Below are 24,541 nucleotides of genomic sequence, written 5' to 3' on the forward strand. Positions count from 1 at the left end.
CGTCGTTTTGCTAGGTTTGAGAGCCATGCCAGCAGAGTCGGGTTTTTCGGCATTCACTGCCGTCACAGGCGCGCAGGTGCTGTTTCCCCGCTGCGCCGTCGAGAAGGTCCCCGTCGGGACAAAGTACGTCCAAGAACTGGCAAAGCGTATGTCAGAAATCGATTTCGTCACACTCTCACAGGGCTCGAACCACGCCCGCACACCACCGACGCACGTGCCACCCGATCTCATGACATGCACACACGTGTGGGTACGCGTTGACCGCGTGCGGCACTCTCTGGAGTCCCCGTACCGCGGCCCCATGCGAGTCATCAGACGCAGCCCTAAAGTGTTCACGTTGGAGCTGCCGACTGGCGCCCACGACACTGTAAGCGTCGACAGACTCAAACCGGCACACATGCCGCCACCTGCGGACACGCTTGGTCCGAGTAGTACCGAGCCTACGGCTCCGGAGCAGCAGCCGTCACCGTCGACCTCGCTCGGGCCCCTCGCCACTGGGGCGCCCGACGAGCCGACACAGACGCCGACGACTACAAGACCGTCCAGCAAGAGGACTTCAAAACCTGGAGTGACGTCTTCCGCATCGCCGGCCAAGGACGACAAGCCTTCCGCGGCTGCGCCGGTGCACACCCGCAGCGGCCGCCGCGTGCAGTTCCGGCCGCAACCGGACTTCCGATACTTTTAAGTGCGCCCGCGTACGTGCGTTCGGGGACGATCCTGATCGCGTGGCGCCGACAGTGAAGTGATAACTGCGTCGCGCGGTGTAGTGATTCTTGCGTCGCGCAGGACCGTGCAGTGACGATTGCGTTGCGCCGTACCGTGTAGTGATTATTGCGTCGCGCAGTGAAGTGTCGATCACGTCGCGCACCGAGTGATGTGAAAAGTGATTGTTTTGGCTTATCGTGTATGCGCTCCGCGCTGAGGCGGTGAGTACTGTGGTAACCACGTGTGTCGCCGGCCGGCACGGGAGTTCCCGGCGCAGACCGATTCGCGCGCCGACTTGTGACGTCGCTACCCCGCCCCGGCGCTGGGGGGGCGGCCCAGGACGTGTCTGTTCGTGAACTTTGTCCCATCACGATGCGACCGCGTGCTGCGGCCTGCGCTGCCGCAGTGCGTCGGCCAGTGACCAATCCGCGCTCCGATCGGCAGCCACGTGGTGTCCGAGTGTTTCTGCGCATGTCTGGGGCCCAGCCCGCTGCGTCGGGCCGCGCGCTCCGCTCCCCCGACTTCTGGCCGAGCTCTTGGCCCGAGCAGACGCGTCACGTCTGGCTCCGCGATTTGGCCCGTTCTGTCCGGGATTTATAACTTAGATTAGGCAGGGCATATTTGGCAAACTTGGATTCCATTCCTCTCGTCTCTTCGTCGCTCCATTGTCTGATTCGCTGTTTTGGTTTTTGACTTCGTTTTGGTAATTAAAATATAACAACCCGCTCCTTAAATTAATTCTTTTACTTGGGGCCGTTTGGATCGAACTGATTGAATTTTTAGAACACGCACCAGGTTGATATTTTCCATTTCTGATTAACGTAAAATCCAGTCACTAATATGTGGTGAACAGCCCCACAGCACCACAACTTTACGTGTATAAATCGGCGTGCGAAATCGGGCGAAAACGGCTAATTTTGGCCGACACGGGTCCAGTTCCCGTGCAATATCTTGGTGACCAGGGGTCCGACCGGCACGGGGAAAACAGCATCGTGTACAGAATTGAACGGGCTATTGAATGGTGTGCAATGCAGAGGATAGCACGCGCCACGTGCACCGGAGAGGGCACTTTTATTTGAAAAATTGCGATTTTTGAGGGATTTTGGAATTTATTTTATTTTTAGGTGACCGTTAAATGGAGCGAGTTGAAACAACGCATATTTGCAAGAGAAATGTACCGCCTCTCATATAAAAATTGTGAAAAGCTGATTGATCCGAATCAAGGTGGTGCAAATCACAGGAAAAATGGTGTTTGTCAATGATGTGCCACTTTATTAATTACAAGGGTTTTGCTTAATAGCCTGATACCTTTGGCAATTGAATATGGTACCATTGGATAGAGCATTCAATTCTGTCCAATATTCACTCTTAATTTTTGCATAATGAGCAACAGTATTCTTAAAAATGTAAATGTTCCAAACCATTGCATTGTCATTTTTAGCGAAATTCATCGATGGCCCTCAAAAGACTTCATGCCAGTTTTCGAATCATTCTTAAGCAGAACGCATGATAATACGACACGGGCACCTCGATGCGATGTATCTTTTTTGTTTTATTACAAAATGCTTGGCCGTCAAAGAGCAATCGAACGAAATGGATACCAACCAAATCGACACAGACCAATCCCACGGGTCAAAAACAACCCTTCTTCGCGTTGCGGAGCACGCGGGTAACCCTAGTACTCACTATTCAGACTTCAAAGTACCTACACTATATGCTGCCTTCAGCCAGCCGTGTTCTTTCCTGGCAGCGGGCTTACAACCAGCGTTGTGTAATTTGGTCAGGTCACAGACAGTCACAGACAGTTTGAGGAACTGGGTCAATGGGGTCATCTAACAGGCAAAAGACGACAGTTTGAGTTGACACGAGTCGACCAGCATTCACTCCACACACAGCAGACGGAAAACTCACCGAGTTCTGATCCGCTCCCCGCCTCCTAGCCCACCGGCCGCCGCTCGTTCTCACACTTCTCACGGTCCGCTCTTTCCCTCACACCGCCCCGCCTCTCACTCTCACACTGCCGCCGTCCACTCCGCACCGCGCACGCTGCGCGGCCCACCGGCGCAACTCCGTCTGGTGGCGCCACCTGGCGCTCCCGCCACGTGCCGACCTGCCCGCGCCGAGACCCACACCGCCGCCGACAGGGGCTGTCGCAGCCGCCACGCGTGTCGCACGGACACTTCCGCTGCGCTGGGGTTCTCAGTTGCGACCGGCCCCACACAGCTGGAGCCGGACCGCTCGCCGCCGACAGCCCGCCTGTCTGCGCCTGCGCAGTGCCGCCGCTCACGCCATCGATTACCCCGCGGTGACGTAACGCGCACCATGGTCACGTGACCTCTGACTGGCGGACCGCCGCGCCCGCGGCCGTTCGGCGAATGGCTGGCTCGAGCGCCGGGGCGGGGCCAGGCGGCGGCTACACGTGACTGGCTGGCACCTGGCGCCCGACGGAGGCCGGAGGGGAAGGGGGGGGGGGTGTTGAGGGGGTCAAGGGCGGCCGATGTATCTGATAAAGGTGGGGTCGTGGGGGCCAATAACAGCAGCGGGTCACGCGGTGGGTACCACGGATATGACCGGTGGGGATGCCGGATGATGCTATCTGTCTAGTCGAGTGTCGGTCGGAAAGGGGTGAAGCGGCCAGAGTTCAGTTCCACCCCCGATTGTCAGAACCGGGACGGACCTAAACATAAATGTCTGTCCATCCCCGCCTGCACCGAAGATAGTCGAGGTGGCGAGCATAGGCGGCGGAACGGGGAGGGCTAGGGCACCGGGGCACCGTGCCCCCCTTTGATTTTGGCATTTTAACTTCATTAGCCCTATGGGCGTTGCATGGAAAGAATGGGACCAAAAGTCGGCAGTGCCCCCACTTAATTGAACGTGTTCCGCCGCTACTGGTGGCGAGAAGTCAACTAATCAGGCACCGGCGTTTTAACAATGACGCTGACGCCGACGATCACGTACGCGCATATTACGTAACCGGAGTACCTACACCAGTTGATCTGCGGCGCCGATTATTAATCGCTCCACGCATTATGTTCCATTTGGTTATTTTACCTCGGGTAAGCGACCCTCTATCGTTAAATAAACTTAAGTAATCCCAGTTCGGCAGACAGCCCACATTTTCGGCTGCAGCGTCACATTTAATCCGTGTGCAACTGAAGATAACACCGACGGGTCTATAAAGGCCACCGCCGAACACACATGCGAGATGGCGGCGAATGACGATATTAGCTGCATTTACAATCGGGTTAAAATAAGGCGTTCCTTTCATACGAGTAGCTCAATGAATCCCAATCCAGATGACTGATCAGGCATTATCAACAGGAAACACACGCGTCATCAATAGCATTTATTGTCACAATATAACAATACGCGAGCATAGCACGGTAATAAAATACATCCACGATTAATCGATGAGCAATGCAAGTCAGATCACACACACTCAATCGTGGGCGAGCAATGCAGTAACAGGCGAGACATGCGCGACACAAGACCCCTCACGCGATAACACAGCACGACAGGACACTCGGCGCGGCCTGACCCTAGGCACGACCGGTGCCCTCCCAGTCCGTTTGTACTGCGACGGCACACCGGCCGCCGTGGCACCACATCACACAAGTCTGTAGATCCGCGGTCCGCTCAGCCGCTCACACGTACTCGTCCCGCACGCGGCCGCGCTGCGGCTCACTGCGGCCGCGAGGCGAGTCGCCGCCGCCGCCGCCGTTGCGCGGCAGGTGAAGGAAGTGGCACGTTACACCTTTACGGCAGAAGCCGGACAGGTGGTGCTTGCAGGGGGTCTCGTGTCGCGGCCGGCGGTCGTCGCTGCCCCGCCAGCCGCCGCGGCCGCCGCCCCGGTACCCGCCGCCGCCGCCACCTCCGCCGCCGTACGGGGGCCGCGGCCCGGGCCCGGACATCATACTCATGCCGCCCGGACCGCCCATCATGCCGGTCGGACCGGACATCATACCGCCGGGGCCCATGGGCGGCGTGATGGGCCCCCAGCCGCCGCCGGGAGGGCCCATGGGCCGCGGCGGCACGCCGTACCCACTCGGGCCGTGCATGCCCATCGGGGCGCCCATCATATCCGGGGGCATCATGGGGTCCATGCCGGGCTGCATGGGGCCGGAAGGACCCTGCCGGAACACAGAGAGGACGCGGTTAGTTAGATAGCCGACACAACATATACGGGGAAGAACACAGCTATGCTTCACTGCAACACGCAACATACGGTCGATCTGTGAGAGTATTTGAATACAATTTGTACTTCTTGACAAATTCATTAAAAAAGGTAATTGAGTATTGCTACATCAAGTACATGGCAGCCATTTCCACGCCACGTTATCTATCATTGTAAGTCAAGACCAGAATTCCCATCGCCGTTACTGAGATTGTTAGCGAGTCTGACGACCTCTATCATGCCGCAGCAGCGCCGTCTGCCGCCGTTTACCATCCCCGCTCCCCACTTACCCAGGAGTTGGGCGGCGGCATCATCCCGGGTCCCATCATCTGTGGCGGCATCTGGCCGGGCGGTCCGCCGGGACCTCCCATCGGCGCCGGCAGCATGGCGGCGCGCGGCTCTGGTCGCGGCTCGGGCCACCCGTCTGCCGAGTGGTCTTTGACCGTGGCGCCGCCCTGGTCGTCGTCCAGCGGCACGGGTCGGCACGGCGTCCGCTCGTGGTGCAGCTCCGGCTCCGGCTCCGACGGCGTGTCCGGCAGCCTGGCGGCGGGGGCGGAACGGGAGCGGTCAGTGGCAGCAGACAGAGAGACAGCAGGGAGCAGCGGTCACTGTCAGACGGGGAGCGGTCAGTGGCAGCAGACAGAGAGACAGCAGGGAGCAGCGGTCACTGTCAGACGGGGAGCGGTCAGTGGCAGCAGACAGAGAGACAGCAGGGACAGCGGTCACTGTCAGACGGGGAGCGGTCAGTGGCAGCAGACAGAGAGACAGCAAGGAACAGCGGTCACTGTCAGACGGGGAGCGGTCAGTGGCAGCAGACAGAGAGACAGCAGGGAGCAGCGGTCACTGTCAGACGGGGAGCGGTCAGTGGCAGCAGACAGAGAGACAGCAGGGACAGCGGTCACTGTCAGACGGGGAGCGGTCAGTGGCAGCAGACAGAGAGACAGCAAGGAACAGCGGTCACTGTCAGACGGGGAGCGGTCAGTGGCAGCAGACAGAGAGACAGCAAGGAACAGCGGTCACTGTCAGACGGGGAGCGGTCAGTGGCAGCAGACAGAGAGACAGCAGGGAGCAGCGGTCACTATCAGACGGGGAGCGGTCGGTGTCGGACGAAGAGACGGAGCAGAGGGCTCAGTGGCGGGCGGAAGCGGTTAGTCACAACAGTTCGCGAGCAGACAGGGAGCGGCCAATCCCAGACAGGGAGGGGCCAGTCTCAGTGCCTAGCACCATAGCGACAGGCCGGGATAGGGGCACGGCGGTCACACGTGCATCCCATTCGACCGGCCGGGGCGCACCCCAAGCGACTGGTTGCATAGTGCATAGTGCATGTCATCCGGAAATGACGGAGAACCGAAATACGAGTAAACACAGATCGTCTTACATGAACAGGGCGTTGGAACCCAGCAAAATGTCAAATCACTGACGACATATCGCTCGGATACAAGCCGCAATTTGGATTCACGAGGCCCAATGATGGATTGGATATACACAATGAGCAGCGACAGTGCCAGTGCAGCGGAACCGTTTACAGTACCTAAGGGCAAGCGGGCAAATGGGCAAGCATGGCGTACCTACACTTGCACTTTACCACGAGTGCAAGTTTTTGTAGGGTAGGGGCTATCAAAGGTTTAGATGAAGTTCAATACCTCTAAGGTAATCGTTGGTGATAAATGTATGCCCCCACTGAAATACGCAGTCCAATTAGACTCCACTCACCCCACATATCCCAAAATTACTAGGCAGTCCCCGTCACGCGACCGACCGGTGCCTTTTTTCTCACACACAAACTCACATGTTGGGGTTGAAGAAGGCCGGCAGCGAGGAGCGCTCGCGCTCCTCCTGTATGGCCCGCTCCTGGCTGCGCGCGCCGGGGGCCGCCAGCGGCGGCGGCTTGTCCACCACAATCAGCATCTGCCAGGCCATCTGTTCGGCCATGCCGTCGTCCCGCGAGCCGCGCGCGCGCCGCAGGAACTCCCGCTCGCGCATCTTCTCCATGGCCTGCATTTCCATGAACTTGGCGCGGTTCACGTTCACTGAGGACCCGGGAGGATCGGTCAGATGGCGGCGGAGGCGGGTGGCTGCTGACATCAGCCGTCAGCTGCTCTGAGACAGCACCATTCTCTAAAACACGCTTTTATGATTGCTGAGCTGAGAACCCAAGCTATTTCATCGTTACTACCCAACCCATGTAGTCAACAAATCAGCAAACCCGACCCGGGAATCAAATAACCACCAACCGGTCGATAAATGACCCATGAGCACGTGCGACCTCTCTGTCCTCCTCGCCACTCTCTATGCCTTCCTCGGTCTTCTCCCTTTTTGTCCCTCTCGCTCCCATCTCCATCCCTTCCAACTCACCCCGCTCGTTCTCGTCCAGGTCGAAGTAGCTGACATCGACCAGCTGGTTGTCGGGCCGCCAGCGGACCGACAGTTTGCGTCTCGCCGCCGGCCGGTGGTAGACGAGCACACCGCGCGGCTGGCCCGGCTCGCGCGGCGGCGAGGCGCGCGGCTCGGGCTCGGCCTCCGACGGGCGCCGCTCCAGCGGGATGGTCGGAGGGGTCGGCGCTGGCGACACGACACGGCGGGAGCGGACACGGTCAGACAGGGCAGGTGGCACTGGCGGCGGCACGGCGCAGACGACCGATAACAGGTTTACTCGAGAACGCACTTTAGCGAGGAAGCCGGTGTAAAAATGTAATGTAATGTAATGTGATGTGATGTGATGTGATGTGAAGTTATGTAAAAAATGACGCATTTCGACTCATTAGCGAAATATCAGATCCAGTAGAAATATACATCCGTAGCGTATGATATATTTCGTTCAATGCAAACCCATTTAATGTACGAGTACACCGATTCCTTACCAAGTAGATTAATTGCAATATTTGGACAATGGACATGGTCAGCTCACCTCGCTCCTCTTCATCCGGTTCGCTCGGCTCCTTTCCAGCGTCTTTGGCTGGCGACTGTTCGCCCTCGGCCTTCTCAGCGTCAGCGTCGGGCTTCTTTTCCTCCTCTTCCTTCTCTTTCTTATCCTCCTCTTCCTGGTCCTGCTGTGTGTCTTGGTAAAACTGCAGGAAGTAATAACGCAGTTAATGGAGTGAAAGGAACAACGCGGTGGAGATGTGAGACAATATACGTTCTGGGTTACGTAACCTGCTCGAGATAAGCTACCTTTATTAGAAGCCTTCTTCGCTGAGCGTACACGAGGCGGAAATATGTAATTCGTTACATAACCTCGACACAAGCGATCAGCACATACCCTGTCAGACACCACTGATCCTCCCATATAAAGTGAAACAAAGTCAATCTTCCCGCTCTCCCTGTCTCGAGCCGCCGCCCCCGCACCTTGAGCAGCGGCTTGGCGGCCACGGGAGAGGTGGCCGCCGGCGGCGTGGTCGGCGTCGTCTCCCCCTTCTTCTCCTCCTTGGAGTCCTCTCGCGAGGAGAGCCGCCGCGTCCGCTTCGGTACCTTCCGCTTGACATCCGTGCTGGCGTTCAGGGCGTCCATGAAACCAGAGGCCTCCTGCAGGTGCAGCGCTGAAAAGACAGAGATGTGGGGGGTCATTGCACTGTGCGCAGTGTGCGCAGGGCCTGGGAGTGCACAACGACCATGGACCAAACGTAATTGACAAGGGCGCTACAAGCAACTGCAAGGTAAGTTGATGCGAAAAAATGACGTTTAGAATGTTAAATTGAGTGAATATCATGAGAACAAACGAGGTACTTTTCACGACTTCTTATATAATCGACCTACTAATCCCCATTCATACCTAATTTGCCAGACCGCCACTCGCTCGCACATACACATCCGCACGTCGCACAGCATTCACACGCACGCGCTCGAATAATGGGATAGTCTGCTGCGTTAGTCGAAACAACGGCTACTTTCCTGCCTAGCATGTCAATCTGGATTGATCAATCTTGTAAATTCATTACCAAGCGATACGCATGTCAGGGAACACATGTCGCTCGTCTTTTTTTTTCAAGGCTGGCGCGCAGCCGGCAGAATGAAGAGAAAACTTTCCAGATTCCATGGTAACATGCACACTTCACCAAGTCACGTAAGTTTTATTTAGCAGGTCCGAAATCGTCATTAACTCGCGCATGACTGGGGGGAGCTTTACAGAGCTCCGACCGTTTTTCGGCAATATCTTCTAAGCCGTTTGACGGATCAACACGAAACTTGCGGTACCCTCAGCGGCATTAATTTGACACCTTATGTCCAAGTTTCAACTTTCTAGCTATCATAGTTTGGCCAAAAATGACGTCAGAGTATACTCGTGTATGCGGCACGAGTATACTGCAAATACACGTAGCTATCAAACTGCCATCTCGAATTTTCGAAATTTTGAAAAATATGTATTTACAACCACAAAAAATACATTTTTTATTTCTTTCAAAAGTTTTTAATTTTCCGCAAAAACCGGAACATATGTGATAGAACACACACTGATAAACTACTCAACAAGTTTAAGCAGGGGTGTCGTTTTCCGAAAATGATTGGTAGTGCCCAAAGGCGGCGGCTGGCCATATATGACGGGGCTTACAAGGTAGGGCACCCCCAAATCTGCCTTTCTCATCGGATTTCGGCCACTTATTTTTTGCCCTGGTCATTGACAAGACTAACCGAAATCTAAAAAAACACAAAAAAAAACTTTGGAAATCTGGGTCCACACCGGACGCCATGCACAAAACGTGCAGTTATATAGGCAATAGTGTCGGAGGAATGCACGCCATTCTGAAAGAGGCCCACATCGACTTAAAAGGACGGCTGTGCTGAAAGGGGACAGGAACAGCTTTGAGGGCCCAAGCCGACTAAAAAAGACGGCTGCGGGGCCAGGAACGGTTTTGAAGACCCACGCCAATTGAAGGGTTCGACAACTAACGAGGACTGGAAACACAACGATAGTTAGAAAGACCTGCTTGCCAAAATAAACGGATGACAGGACGAGGGGCGTTCAGAAAGCTACGGGCCCGACCATGAAGGAGCAGAGAGATACAGCATCGACTCATTAGACCAAAAAGTTCATTTATTCAAATAAACACCGTTAAGACAAACACATTTCGCGCAGCGCTTCGCGAGAGCCCTCAAGGCCTCCATAACCAAGTGGGTTTTGGACCCATCCTGCACGTCCAAGACGGCTGATTTCGTCTCCCTGCTGTTAGCGAGGTTGCCGCTGCTAATTTTCTTATGTTGGGGAAGAGGTGGCAACCACTAACCAGAGTGTGCAAGGTTCGGAGAGAAAAAAGTGGATGCGACAGCTCGAAGCTCATCGCTTCACTGTTCGTCATCCCGCCCATGTACGCAGGTGCGTGGTCACGGATCAGGTGCACACTTTACGTCAGCTTCCCTATAGCCTCTCCTCGATGTTTATCGAATGGACGCACATCATCAATTGTGTGCCCCTGTTTTGGAAAGTTGACGAGCGGAGGGGGGTCGCATCGACCCCTCCCCCTGCCAGGCCGTGTTATGAAAAATGCCCAGGGCGAGGGTTAACGCTTGGTGCCTTTTCTGCACTAACTACTATGAAACGAATCACTGCTCTCTTCTGGGCGTCGCCCATCCTATCCGAAATGGCGAACTATGCTACGAATAGAAGCCCGAATCAATCACAGAAGAGACTTAATTAATGGCCACTTACTTAATTTGCGTAAGTGGACATCCCAATAACACATCATTTAACACACCGCCTTGCAGGCCAAAATTCCAACTCCTTCATTGTTCGGCCCGAAACTTTTTGAACGCCCCTCGTAGTTACGAGCTTCAGTTTTCGGGGTCTGATGCGGTAATGACCTGGCGTTGAACCCTGGGGAATCAGGCTGCATCACCCACTCAAATCAATATACCTATGGCCTATTCTGGAGCACCGCGGCACCTTCCGAAGTCGGTGTAGGGCCTCCAGCGGCTGGTGTGGAGACGGATCGGGGTCTATTAGGGGCGGTCGCGTGGTATGCGGGACTCAGAGGCAGTTATGGACCTCTATAACCAACTGCGTTTTCGAGCCTCTTAAAATCCATTAAGGACCGGAGTCCTAGACACGTGAAACCTCATTGTCAGCTATATGCACCTACTGTGGCTAGAACCTTATTTATGTACTTGCATATGTGCTTATTTAATATTTGCTTATCTGTTTATTTTGATTTTTTATCAACTGATAAGTGACAAAAGATTGGTAGGGCTCAACGAACATTGGTAGGGCCCAAATAAACATTGGTAAGGCTCGGGCCCTACCAGGCCTAAACAAAACGACACCCCTGAGTTTAAGCCCAAACTCTTAAAAATGGCCAAGTTATTTGCATTATTATAAAAAAATATAATACATAGGTATTTTTCAAAACCATTTTTCAGCACGTTTTTGACATCGTACAGCACTATGACTAGGACCATCGTGTTACTGAGCTCAAACTGCATCTGATAGGCACATTTTTTGTTAAATATTTTTTTTATTTTCAAAATTTGACCAAGTTTCTGACCTGAAAGTGACCTGACCTCCGGTAAATTTACCTCAACATGACCTCAAATGACACAGACATTATTTCGAAATCTATGGGTAAAATGGACCATAAAACATGCGTCACGTGACCGATACACGATATAAAATTTCGTGACCTAGGATGACCTGACCTTGACTTGAAAAAAAATATTCGAAGTACGAGTTCGGAACACTAAGTATCTGAGGCATACATCAAGGAGTGCGCAAACAGAAAATGAACCTGATCAGACTTGCAAGCCGGCGGCCAGAGCCAAAATTGTGAACAAGCCAAAACGTTGATAATTTTTACTTTGACCTGACCTGTGACGTCATTAGTGACCTCGAGATCAATGAAATTAGTGTTCGCTCGACAGTTTTCCCAGGGCTATCAGATGCCGTTTGAATTTTGAATATCAGCTCAGTAGTTTCGGAGATAGGAGGGGGCTCTGTAGAGCCCCCCGCCCCTGCAGTCACTCGCGTTATGGAAAATACCCGAGTCATGCGCGGGTTAACCCTCGCCGGCACAGGGAGATGTAGCCTCCCCTAATGTTTTTCGCGAATAACTCGCGTAAAAAGCGGCCGATCGCGACGAAACTTTCAGTACCCTCGCATTCATCAATTTTACACTTGCCCTGAAAATTTCATGACCCTGACCCAATGACCTATGACCTGTGACCATGTCATAAGCCAATGACCTGTGACCTGTGACCTACTTTCCGAGACCATGTTTGGCCGAAATCGCGACTCGGCGTATGTCGGCTCGCATCAGCCGCGCGTTTGAAGCTTTTCGTGGTTTCAAACGTTCAAGGATGTGATTATGTTGCTCCCATGCATAAGGGTGGATGTCAAGGTCATCCGAAGGTCAGGTCAGGTCATTAACCTTCGGTGACCTCGGTTCACTCTTTCGAGTTTTACATGTTTCTAAGCTAGTTTTTGGAGCTGAATTCGAATTTAGCAACCATTTGAACATTTACGAAGTAGTTTTGGTGCCTTTGTAACATGTTACGAACCTGTCAGAGGCGGTTGACACGTGCTACAAATGCCCGTAACGACCCCTACTGGTTGACCTGACCTGACCCGACCTGGTCTTAATGCTTAAAGACATCATCTGTGTTAAAAACTAACACGATATTCGTGATCAGCACCCTGAAAAGCCCCATAGCAGCCACACTTTACGACTTTCTAACAGGTCCCGATTTTCCCGACTTTTCGGTGATTGACCTGACCTGGAAGGTCAACCGATGACCTTATTTCAAAGATACCTAGCGCCTTTGCATGGGCTGTTCGGGCCGCATAGGCGCGGGAGCCGGGGGGGCAGTGGGGGCAGCTTGCCCCCCCCCAACTCTGGGGCCGTGGGGGCGGTGCCCCCACAGCTTTGAAACGGAATACCACACTTTTTTTGCAAATGTTTTCTTTTTTTGTTGAAAAAGCCGAGGGGTGAAAAATAAGTGGCCTAAAACCGGTGAGAAAACTAGATTTGGGGGTAACCTAGGTTAATCTCTATTATGGTGTGCCCCCCCAGTCGGAAAGTAGTTCCCGCGCCCCTGGTTCGGGGAGCTCAATCTACTGAATTAGCTAGCTGGTAATGACACCGGTACGCTTGGAATGAGATCAAATGTAAAAGATAAAACACCACCTTCTCCGATTGACCGCCTCACCCGACCGACCGGCGTCGACTCGACCCACACTTGTCGACGCCCAGATCAATCTTCCTACAATTGACGCGGCTGATGGCATGCGTGACTAACAGTGCGGTATACCCGATCGCAGCCCCAGGACCAGCCTTGGGGACTTTGACCTGACCTTTGAGACCACCAGTTGACCCAAGACTTAGACAGTTGGGTAGGACCCAACTGGGTACCTACCCCCAACCGCTGCGTCTCATAACGTTGCACACACTTGCTTTCCTATGAAGCTCTTAGCTCAATTAGATGTGAGACGTCGAAGGGCTGCACCTCCCCTCGGCCGGAACTTATGTAGAAAACTGATAGGTATGGCGAGGGGTTCCTCGCCATACCCATCGGTTTTCTACACACAGAGAGGGAGTAGGGTTGGTCTCGCCTTTTCGCCCCCGAGCTAGAGCATCGCGGGAAAGACGAGCGTATGAGCCGTTACGAGTTGCAGCTAGTGGTGGTACCTAACTTTCATAGGCGTAGGAACAGGGGGGGCCAGGTGGGCAAGTGCCCACCCACTTTTCGTGGTGGGGGGGGGGCCAACCATGTGTTTTGGCCCACCCACTTTTTACTCGAGGCCCCTCGTCTCGATTTGAGAGGACGTTGTCACCTTCCAGAATAAACAAACTCGGTAAAAATAAGTTCCACGAATCCCCACGCACGGACTCTCAAGGGGCCGTGATGGATCCAAGGAGGCCCTCTGTTCATACTTGTCAGTCGAAGCCCCTGAGACTGATGGCCTGAGAGGCCCTAGTGGATCTGAGGAGGCCCCAATATCCACACTGGTCTGGGGAGGCCCCTGACACTGGCGGTCTGGGAGGCCCCTCTATCCACACTAGTCAGAGGTCTGACACTGGTGGTCTGGGAGGCCCCAGCTCCATCCACACTAATCAGAATAGGCCCCTGACACTGGCGGTCTAGCCGAGCCCCCCTACCCTCACTAGTCAGAGGAGGCCCCTCTATCCTCAGTAGTCAGAAGAGGCCCCTGAGACTGATGGTCTGGGAGGCCTATCCATCTACACTGTAGTCAGAGGAGGCCCCTGAGACTGGTGACCTGAGAGGCCCTTATAATCACACCAGGCAGAAGAGGCCCATGAGACTGATGGACTGAGAGGCCCTTCTATTTATATTGGCCACAGGAGACCCCCAAAACTTTCGGACTGGGAGGTCCCTCAATCCGGCACCAGTCAGAGGAGTCCCCTGAGACTGATGGCCTGGGAAGATCTTATAATCACACTAGGCAGAGGAGGCCCCTGAGACTGATGGTATGAGAGGCCCTCATATTCACATCAATCAGAAGAGGCCCCCGAGGCTGATGGCTGTGAGGCCCTTCTGTTCATATAACTGGCCACTGGAGGTCCCTGAAACCGGTGGTCTGGGAGGGCCCTCTATCCAAACTAGTCAGAAGAGGCCCCTGGGACCGATGGTCTGAGAGGCTCTTATATTCATACTGGCCACAAGAGGCCCCTGAGACTGATAGTCAGAGAGGTCCACTCGTGATGAATCTGAGGGGGCCCTCTATCCACATTTACACTTTTCTAGGGAGGCCCCCGAGACTGATGGTCTGAGAGGCCCTTTTATTTATACTGTCCACAGGAGCCCCTGAGATTAATGGTCTGAGAGGCTCTTCTATTTATACTAACCAGAAGAGGCCCCTAGGATTGATGGTCTAACAGGCCCTTCTATTTATACTAGCCAGAGGAGGTCCATGAGACTGATAGTCAGAGAGGCCCTTCTATTCAAACTAGGCAGATGAGGCCCCTGAGAATGATAGTCCGAAGAGCCATGCGGCGGCAACTGGCCGTGGCCATATTTCGGCTCGGTAGGGCCCCACAGAGCTCATGAGAGCACCTCAAGGGCTCCTAAGTAGACACGCTTATCCCCATAAGGGTGCCACGCCGGCTTCTGAAGGCTCCTTGTAGGCATCTAAGGGCCCTTTCCGGCCTCTAACGGCTCCAGCCGCCTGTGATGGCTCCACATCAGTGTTTATGAGCGCCACACAGCGGCGCCTTTGAGGGTCATACTAGTGTCTCTTAGGGCCCTATATCGGTGGCTCTGGGGGCCCCACACCTGCGCCTCTGTGGGCCACCACACCTGTGCATCTCAAGGCTCTATACTTACATCTGAAGGACCCACACCGACACCTCTGAGGGCCCCACACCAGTATCTCGGAGCTCTGAAGGCCCCACACCGGTGACTCTGAGGACTCATCGGCTCCTGAGAGCACCATGTTGATGTCTAACGGCTCCACAAGGCCACTGAAGGCACCACACAAGCTCTCACTGAGCTCTAATGTCCGTGTACCGGCCTCTGAGGGACTTAAGCCAGCGCATTTATAGCTCCACACCAGCAATTGTAAGGGCTTCACACTGAAGTATCTGAGGGTTCCACACCGGTGTCTCTAAGGGCCACATACCGGCATCTCTGAGGGCCCCATACCGGCGTCTCCGAGGTCCACATCTGGCGGGCACCCATCAGCGACTGAAGGTCCCAGACTGTCGACTCCGAGAGCCCCATCTGCGTCTGGGAGCAACATGCGGTCTCTAAGAACCACAGCGGCTCCTCCGTACGAAAGATGGGCGTCTGCATGCCAAAGGGGAGCGTTCTGAGACAGTAGGGCACCTACTTGCAATAGAGGGGCACCTATGAAGCCCATAGGGGCGCCTCAATGCGAAAGAGGGGTGCCTCTGAGGCCTACATATATGGGCGTCCACAATCCACATGCAATAGAGGTCTGCAAATTGCAATTGATCAATGCCATGGGGGTGCATTCATAAGATATAGGGGCGCCGGCATGGCAAAGAGAGGCGCCTTCAAGTGTCCATAAAAGAGAGACGCCTATGATAAGCGCACATTGTATGCGACAACGGGGCGACTGCGGGGCATATAGGGATGTCTCTGATGGCTACCTATACATAGGGCGCTTATATGCCAAAGAGGGCGCCTATGAAGCTAATGGGGGCACCTAGCAAACGAGGAAGACATTTGTGTAAGGGTTTTCAGGGGTCATGCGCCGTTTGCGGCAAATAGATTCTAAAAAAATCGGAGGGGGAATAAGTTGGTGGTATAAATGGTGGAATATAAATGGGGAATAAATGGTGCGGACTTTCCGCACTGTTCGCTTAAGCGGTTACGCCCCTGGGTAGGTACATCTGCCCGATCTCAGAAGCTAGATTTGGAGGTCATACTTGAAAGCAGCCAGCAGGACGAGGCAAAAGTTGGAGGCCCCTGAAAATAGGAGGCCCCTTGACAGGGTGGCCCACCCACTTTTCATGACGTTCCTACGCCCATGCTAACTTTTAACTCTCGAATAAGCCGGCGATCTCTGAGGTCAGGTCAAGTGCCCCAAGGTAGAGGATCTGTTTTTGGTACCTATCGCCAAAAATGGTCGCAGAGCCGCGATCTGGGCACCTGGCGTTTGTCATGAATTTGACTGTCAGGTGCGTCAAGTTTCGTCTGTCTCTATATAGTAAGTACGAAGCTTTCCACCGCCAACTGTTGCTTCTGGCCGATTCGCTCAGGGTAATCTAAAGAGCCTCCAAACGTGAATACCCCAGGACATCTAATTTGCTTCTCGTGAGGAGCTGTCACTGCACTGCTACCATTACGCACTGCTCTATCAAATATCGCCATTACGCTGAAAAGGTTGCTGAAATGTGACCGCATGTTTTCAGAAGCTATCCATGCAGAGCCTGGCAGTCTATGAGGTACTCGATCCTGCGGGTCGCGCACTTACTGCGCAGTCCATTGCGAGCCTGCATCTCTGCTTATTTCTAGTGCCGGTCCCCAGTCATCCGAACCAAGCTAAGGAGCAAAGATCGAGAGCGACAGCTCACTATTAGGTACGGCATCCATGAAAGCGAACCCCGATCATCCGTCATGACGTCTTTGCTTTCCGTCATCCACCCGAAAGGGCACGCACGCTCCGCCCTCAGCTTTCTATGCAGTACGTGACATCAAGTCAATCGGAGCACAGACTCGGTAATGGCGGGCGTTCCGGATACCATTACCGACAGCGGTTGACCAGTGACGCAACGCATCACAGCGTCGGTGATGCAGGGTCTCGCTAATCCCCATCGCCTCCCCAGTCGGCCGCGCCCCTTCAGCCGACGGCCTCAGTGGCGGAGGCAGCACCCCATAGACGATGGGCAGCTGATCGATACGCCGCGTAGGCGCGCAGCGATATTGATATGCCGTATCAGCATTGAGCGAAACGGGGAACGTACCGGACGGCCTTTATTGGACCGTACGGCCACCTCCAGACTCATAGAAACAATGCTTAATGCAACGATAGTCCCAAGACGCGAAGCTACATCCGACCCCCGCAACGGCCGCGCTGTACGCGCCTTTGCGCCGGTCTGCCGGGCCGACGCGACGGACGTCCCCCCCCCCCTACCCCCTCCTGGCAACAGCTGACCGATAGCGCAGCGACAGACGGTCGACGGTTACCGACTGGACGCGAACCCAACCCCGGTTACAGCCGGTATCAACTGGAAGACGGCGTTTAGGACACAACCAAACGAGTGTATCTATAGCAAGGATGTAACTTTACTTGTCTCATTAGCCATCCGTTTGACGAATCGATGTCACGACTTTTCAGCTTAGCGCTAAAGCGCGTATCACTATCCATTAGCTTAAACCTACTATATGTTCGCCTACATCATTGTTCTCAGAAAATCTTGTTGTTCCTTATCCCATTATTACATAACTGCACATCACATGAAGACGAAGACATGAAGAAAACCAACGACCCGGTCACCCCCATAGGAGATCTATACCTACGTAACTACCTTATTACAGTGTACCAAATTTGAGCGCAGTCGCCCAAGCCGTTCTCGAGATGTGGAGGCGACGGATGGACGTGCGCACGTGCAGCAGCGACCTAACAAAGATGCATGGATTGGGAATGCGTCACCCGATCGAACTTCACCGAAGTTCACCTATTGGCCAAGCATCAGCGAAATTCATTTGACATTCATCGCTTCCAAGTTCCACCAAAGAGCCATGTGAATAGAATGTCTTGGGTTGTTCGTGGTGTGACCGATTATACCCTCACTGTGTTCGAATCACGTACGGAAGCTAAGGGCAGGACCGCGGAGGCTATCACCCCTTCCCGATATGATCCTCTCTTCTGATTTGATTTCCCGGACCGTCGTCCGTCACGTTCAAATTTCTTTAAATTGTAACCTATTCAGTCATTCGCTGGGCGAACTCCTGACTGCTTGCTAAAAATACAGTATCACCTGACGTCTCTAGGCTGAAACAGACTCTTTCCGCGTTCAGAAAATCGCATGCGAGAGCCTATTCAAACACATTAAGGTGCCGTGCGGTTTAACTATTCGTAGGGCCAGCCGGTAGGAAACGTGGAGGTAATTCTGCATGTTCGGGACACCCGTGCAATACGCTTACCTTTGCACTAAATAAAAGTTTCGACTTGTCCCTCGCTAGGTTGAAATTTTCATAACTCACACAGCCAAAGAGCGGAGCAGAGCAGCGAGAGACTGTCCTATCGTTTCATGTTGGTACCTCGTTAGCCGTGCTTGAAATAGAGGAATCGCCTAGTATTGACGACTCGAGAGCCATAGTGGAATCGCGTCGGATAATGGCCTCAGTGCGTGGGGAAACCTCGCAACTTGACCCTCGACGGCTATCGGTGACCTCAGTTTTGACCTGAGCCTAAAATCGTCTTAATACCTAATTTTGACACTGCTTGTTATGAGCTAACAATCGCTTTCCTTAGTCTTTTGCACCCCACCCCACCCCCCTCCCCTCACCTGGCGAAATTGGCTCCGGCCTCCACCTGGACGCGGGTTACTTAACCCTCGCCGGCCGAGGGGGGGGGGGGGGCGGATGCCGCCCCCCCCCCCATAGGTTTTTTTCGCGATAGCTCCGAACACGCTGGCGATAAAGCGCTGAAACTTGGCATGCCTGACCTTTGATTCAAGCCGGATTTTTTGACACAAACCGCATTTTCGGGTCAGGTCAGGTCACTGACCTATGACGTCATAAGTGAACCTCTGCACGGTCTTCAGATGTCGCAACTTCACAACGCCCTCACTGCCAGAGGAGATGTCACAGGGAAATGAAACTTGCAGGATCTAGTATCCATTATGAGTCCCACAACTTGTATATCTCGGATTTTTCCTAAAGGTCATATGAGGTCAGGTCATTTTCGTGACCTCACCATTATAAGTCAATGGGGAAAAATGAAAACTGCTATTCTGGCGCCGGGAACGATCTCCAACTATCTCAAGCACACAGAATCGTGATTTGATGCACTCCTTACAAGGTTAGATGCGTCACTTTTGCAATGTTGACCTTGTGTGACGTCATCAAGGTCATATTAGTTTTTCGTCAATAACTCTTGATCAAATTGAGCTAGCGAGTCGGGAAAGCCACCAATGGACTCAGGAAGACCTGCCGAATCGAATGATATGCGACATGACCTCTTTCGACCAACTTCGTGACCTGGGGGTGCTGACCTGACCTTGACCTGAGGTCAACACCCCAAGTTGACCTGACCCGAACAAAAAGTAGGTATATCATTTGACACGCCTGAGCATGGCAAACACGATGCTGCCGAAATCGCGGCTCTGCGGCCGTTTTTTGCGAAGTTATTCACCAAAAACTAAACCGTACCTTGGGGCACGTTTGACCTGATCTCAGAGGTCACCGGTTGACCTAGGACCTTAAAATCGGGTACCAATCTCTGCGTCTCGTAACGGCGCACACGCTCTTTTTTTTTTCGCGACGCGGTAGCTCCACCAGGGGCGAAACGGCGAGGGGGGTCGTACCCGCCCCGCCCCCCCCCCCCCCCCCTCGGCCGGCGCATATGTAGAAAACCAATAGGTCCGGCGAGGGTTAAGCATGTGAAGTTAAATATGCTATGTTTCCGGAAGCTGACAACTGACCCGTCAATCGTTGAGTCAAATATTGACCTTCCGTATTACCCCCTCCCCCTCCCCGCACTAGGGAGGGCGAGAAATACAGAATACGGGCGAAGGCTTATTAACCCCACCCAAAGTTTGTGGTCACCAAATTTCACGTCGATACGCGGCGCCGTTCCGGCGCATTAACCCGCGCCCCGCTGGGCTATGCAGCCATACGCGCCCTGCTGGGGGGGGGGGCAGATTCTGCCCCCCCCCCTGTCTATCTTCCGAACCGATGGTCGTAGAAAGACGGGGAAACGGCAATCGAAAGCTCTCAACAAGGCGGATCTTAAGAACCCAATTTTTTTGCTTAAGTAGGTCAGAGGTCAGGTCAAGGTCAGGTCAAGGGTACAAAATGCAAGTTTCTACATACAGTATCGGCCTTGCACCGTAAGGCGTAGTTGCCGAAGAATTGACTGAGACTGATTACCCAAAACGTGTTCTTAGACTACCAAGACAATATTCGTTGCATACAATGTCATTCAAAGGTCAAGGTCAAGGTCAGGTCAGGTCACCAAAAACAAATTATAGAAAAGGGCATGTGCGACACATGTTTTATGGGTCATTTTACTCATAGAATTCAATAGGCACACTCAATAAGTGATATGGACCACCTCTGGATGAATTTCAGGTCGAGGTCAGGTCAAGGTCAGGTCAAGTGATGTCAAATTTTGAAGTTGGTTGTTATGGCCTAAAAAAGGTGTCTATCTGATGCAGTTTTTCACGGCGAATCGAATGGTGCTATTTTTGTTTTCGTACGAGGTCTAGAACTTCCAAAATAATCATTTTTCAAAAAATTTGTGTGTCGTGACGTCATAAAATTTGACGAATAACTCTCACATTTTTTAACCGATTCTTCTAAAAATTGGTATGTAGGTGCACATAGACCACTTCTCTGACATATATTCCGGTTTATTCGATACACTCAAAATTTTGGATTTTATAATTATTTTCCCAAAAAGGTCAGTTTTTTAAAGAAAAAAATTGGGCCAAAATCCAAAATTTTCAAAAAACCGAGATAGCCATTTGATAGACAAAGTAGAATCACGTATAACCTTTTTTGTTACGTCTTGATTCGTTTAAAAATGAAGATGTTAGCGGCGTTTGAAATTTTGCCGTTTTTGAGGCGAAAATGGCGAACATGACGTCACTAAAACGTCAATTTCTCAAAAATTTTCCAACGGATTTCGCTCGAATTTTTAGGAAACGTGTCAAATTGATGTATGATAAGGTACTGAAAGTTTGACGTCGCTGGCGTAACGCGTTTAGAAGTTATTGGCGAAAAACGGGAGGGGGCAGATTCTGCCCCCCCCCCCCCCCCCAGCGGGGCGCGGGTTAAGACACATAAGGCTGACGGACGCAGACACGACTTATAATTTATTAATTTTTAATTACGAGGGTTACTTAACCCTTAAGTAACCCTAAGTGTAACCCTTAAGTGTAAGTAGTAAGTAAGTTTCCAACTAGGTACGGGTCATTCCCGCGATCGGATGTCACCTACGCTCACTCGCGAAGTTAAGTGGGATCACTTTACAGTATCATTCTTGAGCCTGGAACGTAGATATGCCTAAGGAACGGCCTCATCGCGGGGAGCGCTACCAGACTTTGAAGGAGACAAATTTGCTGGGACCGGACGGCTGCCAAATTATGACGTACCAATGACAAAAGTCGGGTACTAAGAGATGGCTTATAAAAAAATAATAATGATAATAATAATAATAATAATAATAGTAGTAATAAATGAATAAATAATTTAAAAACTTGCTTACTCTCACCCGCATGGGAAAGTGATGCCTACGCCCTACATACCAAGATTCCAATAAGTTTCGGCACCGAAGTCATACCAACTTTGACCTCTGGCCAGTCGCAACTACGTGCGACTTAGGACTACGACTCCAAGCCCCCGAAAAGAACGGTGTCATGGGCCGAACACCGTGGGTTTACCTCGTATCCAACAGTCCCACCTAACGACAGCTCTACAGAATTATCAGGCCACTTGAGTTACTGGCTGTCGAGTGGTGACCTATCCCTTTACCCCGCGGGTCGGCCGACCGTCTCCGTCGGTTATCGATCGTCGTACCTGAGCCGGTAGTCGGCGCCGGCGCCGGCGCCCCTCCCCATCCCATGCCCACCCCTCCCCTCCTGTGGTACTGTCGGAACCCCAGGTCACTGCACGCTGCGCGGCGCACTCAGGATAGGGCACACGACGCTCCATATCTGCCAAATAACACCGACTTATGACCAGAAAAAGACAGCCCCGGGACGAAAAGCGAGTTTGGATTTACCAAGCCGGTGAAATCAAATATAGATATGTGGATTTATCAATTTTTTGCACGAATGTGCCCCACTCTCCCCTAGATGACCGAACTTTTGCCGGACCCTGTATGCAAATGTCTTGGTAGCAACACTTTAAAAAAGACCGAGAACGTCACATTAGGTATTCGTCCACTGCAATAAGTATTTCAATAGCTTCATTTGAATGAGCAGACATTTAGTACCCATCTATTAACGGATACCGAGCATACCCAGACGCAATAGGCGGAATCATACCACATTGATCGTAAGATCTACATGCATACTTTTTCATATTTATTGACGGGCGGGTTCTCGATCCTGTCCCCCGGGCGAAACTCAAATCGGGAACTCCGCGATTCCCGTGATTAACTCTCCCACTGATGACGACACTAACATGAGGATCGCATGGGACCCTCACTCGGTTTTTCGCGGATACCTCGCGTAAAAATCGGTGGGTCGCTAAGAAAAATTCAGTAGGTACCCTCCAATTCAGCAATTATACAGCTAAGCTGAAAATTTCATGAACCTGGCCTGCATGACCTTTGACCTGTAGGTAACCAGTATATCGAGACCACGTCCGGCCAGAATAGCGATTCGGCGTGTGTCAGTGCACACTGTCAAGTGTCCGTGAGACTCCAGAATCTTGCGATAAGAAAGTGCCAACATATGAAATGATGACAAAAGCACCTCACAACCTAACTCGACCTACACTAAATGCAGACGAAATTTGAAATAAAACTCCGATAAACCATAAACAATCGCTTCAAGAACTTCTATCACGTCCCGAATTTCCAGACATTTGGGTCATGACCTGACCTGGAAGGTCAAGCAATGTTCTAAGACCCTAAACGTGAAACGGGCATCCTCTCGTCAGGGTCAGCACCATAGGCGCGGGAGCCGGGGGGGGGGCAGTGGGGGCAGCCTGCCCCCCCCCCCAACTCTGGAGCCGTGGGGGCGGCTTTGAGACGGAATACCACAATTTTTTGCAAATATTTTCTTTTTTGTTGAAATAGCCGAGGGATGAAAAATAAGTGGCCTAAAACCGGTGAGAAAACTAGATTTGGGGGTACCCTAGGTTGATCTTTATTATGGTGTGTCCCCCCAGTCGGAAAATAGTTCCCGCGCCCCTGGTCAGCACGCTCGTTTTTTCCACGAATCTCTAGCTTTCCATCAGGGCCCGAACGGCTGAGGAGCCCCCATCGACCACCTACGCCAGCGGCTGTGAAAACGCAAATACGGGTGATGGTCCTAAGCTGCCAGCCGACATCCGTCTGTAACATCACCAGGATTTGGCTTCTGCCAACCAATGAAACCGATTGAGTGGAGTTCCACAAAAGATCCCGCCAGGTACCTGCTTTGCTTCTCAGCTACAATGGACTACAGCAGAAACTTATCAGCGAGCGGATCAATACAAAACTTCTCACACAAATGCAGGTAGGTACCTATGCAGACTCATCGATCAAAAAATGCACTCGTAAGACGACGTCTGCGAACACATTCAATTTACCTACGCTGGTCAAAAGCCACCTTGCCTTAACCACCAACAATCCGATCATATTCAATGCCTAGGGCTGCATAGGTGGTCGGGAAACACTCTAGCTCAGCCCAAGGGGACGACAATCATCTAAGCGAAGAAGACACCATACTTAGAAAATAGCTCTAGGATCCATCAACGATATTGCGCTTAACTGTCCTATGGAGCTGAACGGAGCACTCTGGCACAGCATTGCAGAATTGAGCCACGGGTCGCCGTTCGTAAACGAACAAGTGAGCTGCTAGGACTGGAAATGGTGCCTCGCACATGTTCGACGGTCCCGCGCCTGAATAGGCAGTCTGTCGAACGCGGCGTGCCGCAGACCGCTAATAAGATCAGACATGAATAAACACTGCCATGGTGGCAGATGCCCGCAGCCAGCGATCGGCTGGCATCCCCGCGGATTCAGTCACCGGCCTCAGTCCCTAGGGGAAGGTTCTGGTGAATCCCAGCCGCATCGCTGGACGATTGCAACATCCTGCCGTCTCCGCGGCCCACAACAGAGCACGGCGGTATGCACAGGTGAACGTGACACTCCCCTATAGCCACCCGTATGTGTGTTATTCTCGCTTTCGGGAGGGCGCTTCAACTCATGTTGACTAGCACTCTACCTAATCCAGTGACCGGTAAGACCAAGATTAAAGCCATTGGTGGCAGACCGTCTCGTCTCGAGCCCAGGTGAAGCCCAAAAGCCGGTGAGAGGCGGATGGCGACCCGACGACAGCGGACAGCTGCGCTCGCTGTTATCCCGCTCAACCG

General features: G+C 52.8%; 2 protein-coding genes across 3 annotated transcripts in view; both read right to left on the minus strand.

The window, feature by feature from the left end:
- Positions 1 to 3,078, minus strand: part of LOC122371972 (glycerophosphocholine phosphodiesterase GPCPD1-like) — a 29,125-nt gene extending 26,047 nt beyond the window's left edge. Inside the window, exon 1 of the mRNA XM_043348782.1 lies at positions 2,617 to 3,078. The gene's annotated coding sequence lies outside the window, so the exon portion shown is untranslated. The remainder of the gene's footprint in view (positions 1 to 2,616) is intronic.
- A 960-nt stretch (positions 3,079 to 4,038) lies between these two features.
- The window catches only part of LOC122372024 (serine/threonine-protein phosphatase 1 regulatory subunit 10-like), a 61,501-nt gene continuing 40,998 nt past the window's right edge, over positions 4,039 to 24,541 (minus strand). For both annotated transcript variants that reach the window (XM_043348858.1, XM_043348867.1), the window contains 6 exons: positions 8,225 to 8,415; positions 7,788 to 7,947; positions 7,235 to 7,441; positions 6,669 to 6,909; positions 5,170 to 5,419; positions 4,039 to 4,835 (listed from right to left, as the gene is read on the minus strand). In XM_043348858.1, coding sequence (XP_043204793.1) covers positions 4,350 to 4,835; positions 5,170 to 5,419; positions 6,669 to 6,909; positions 7,235 to 7,441; positions 7,788 to 7,947; positions 8,225 to 8,415 — 1,535 coding nt within the window. In that variant the 3' untranslated portion in view covers positions 4,039 to 4,349. The remainder of the gene's footprint in view (positions 4,836 to 5,169; positions 5,420 to 6,668; positions 6,910 to 7,234; positions 7,442 to 7,787; positions 7,948 to 8,224; positions 8,416 to 24,541) is intronic.

This window comes from Amphibalanus amphitrite, unplaced genomic scaffold (assembly GCF_019059575.1).
Source record: "Amphibalanus amphitrite isolate SeventyFive unplaced genomic scaffold, NRLGWU_Aamphi_draft 000036F_arrow, whole genome shotgun sequence".
NCBI lineage: Eukaryota > Metazoa > Arthropoda > Thecostraca > Balanomorpha > Balanidae > Amphibalanus > Amphibalanus amphitrite.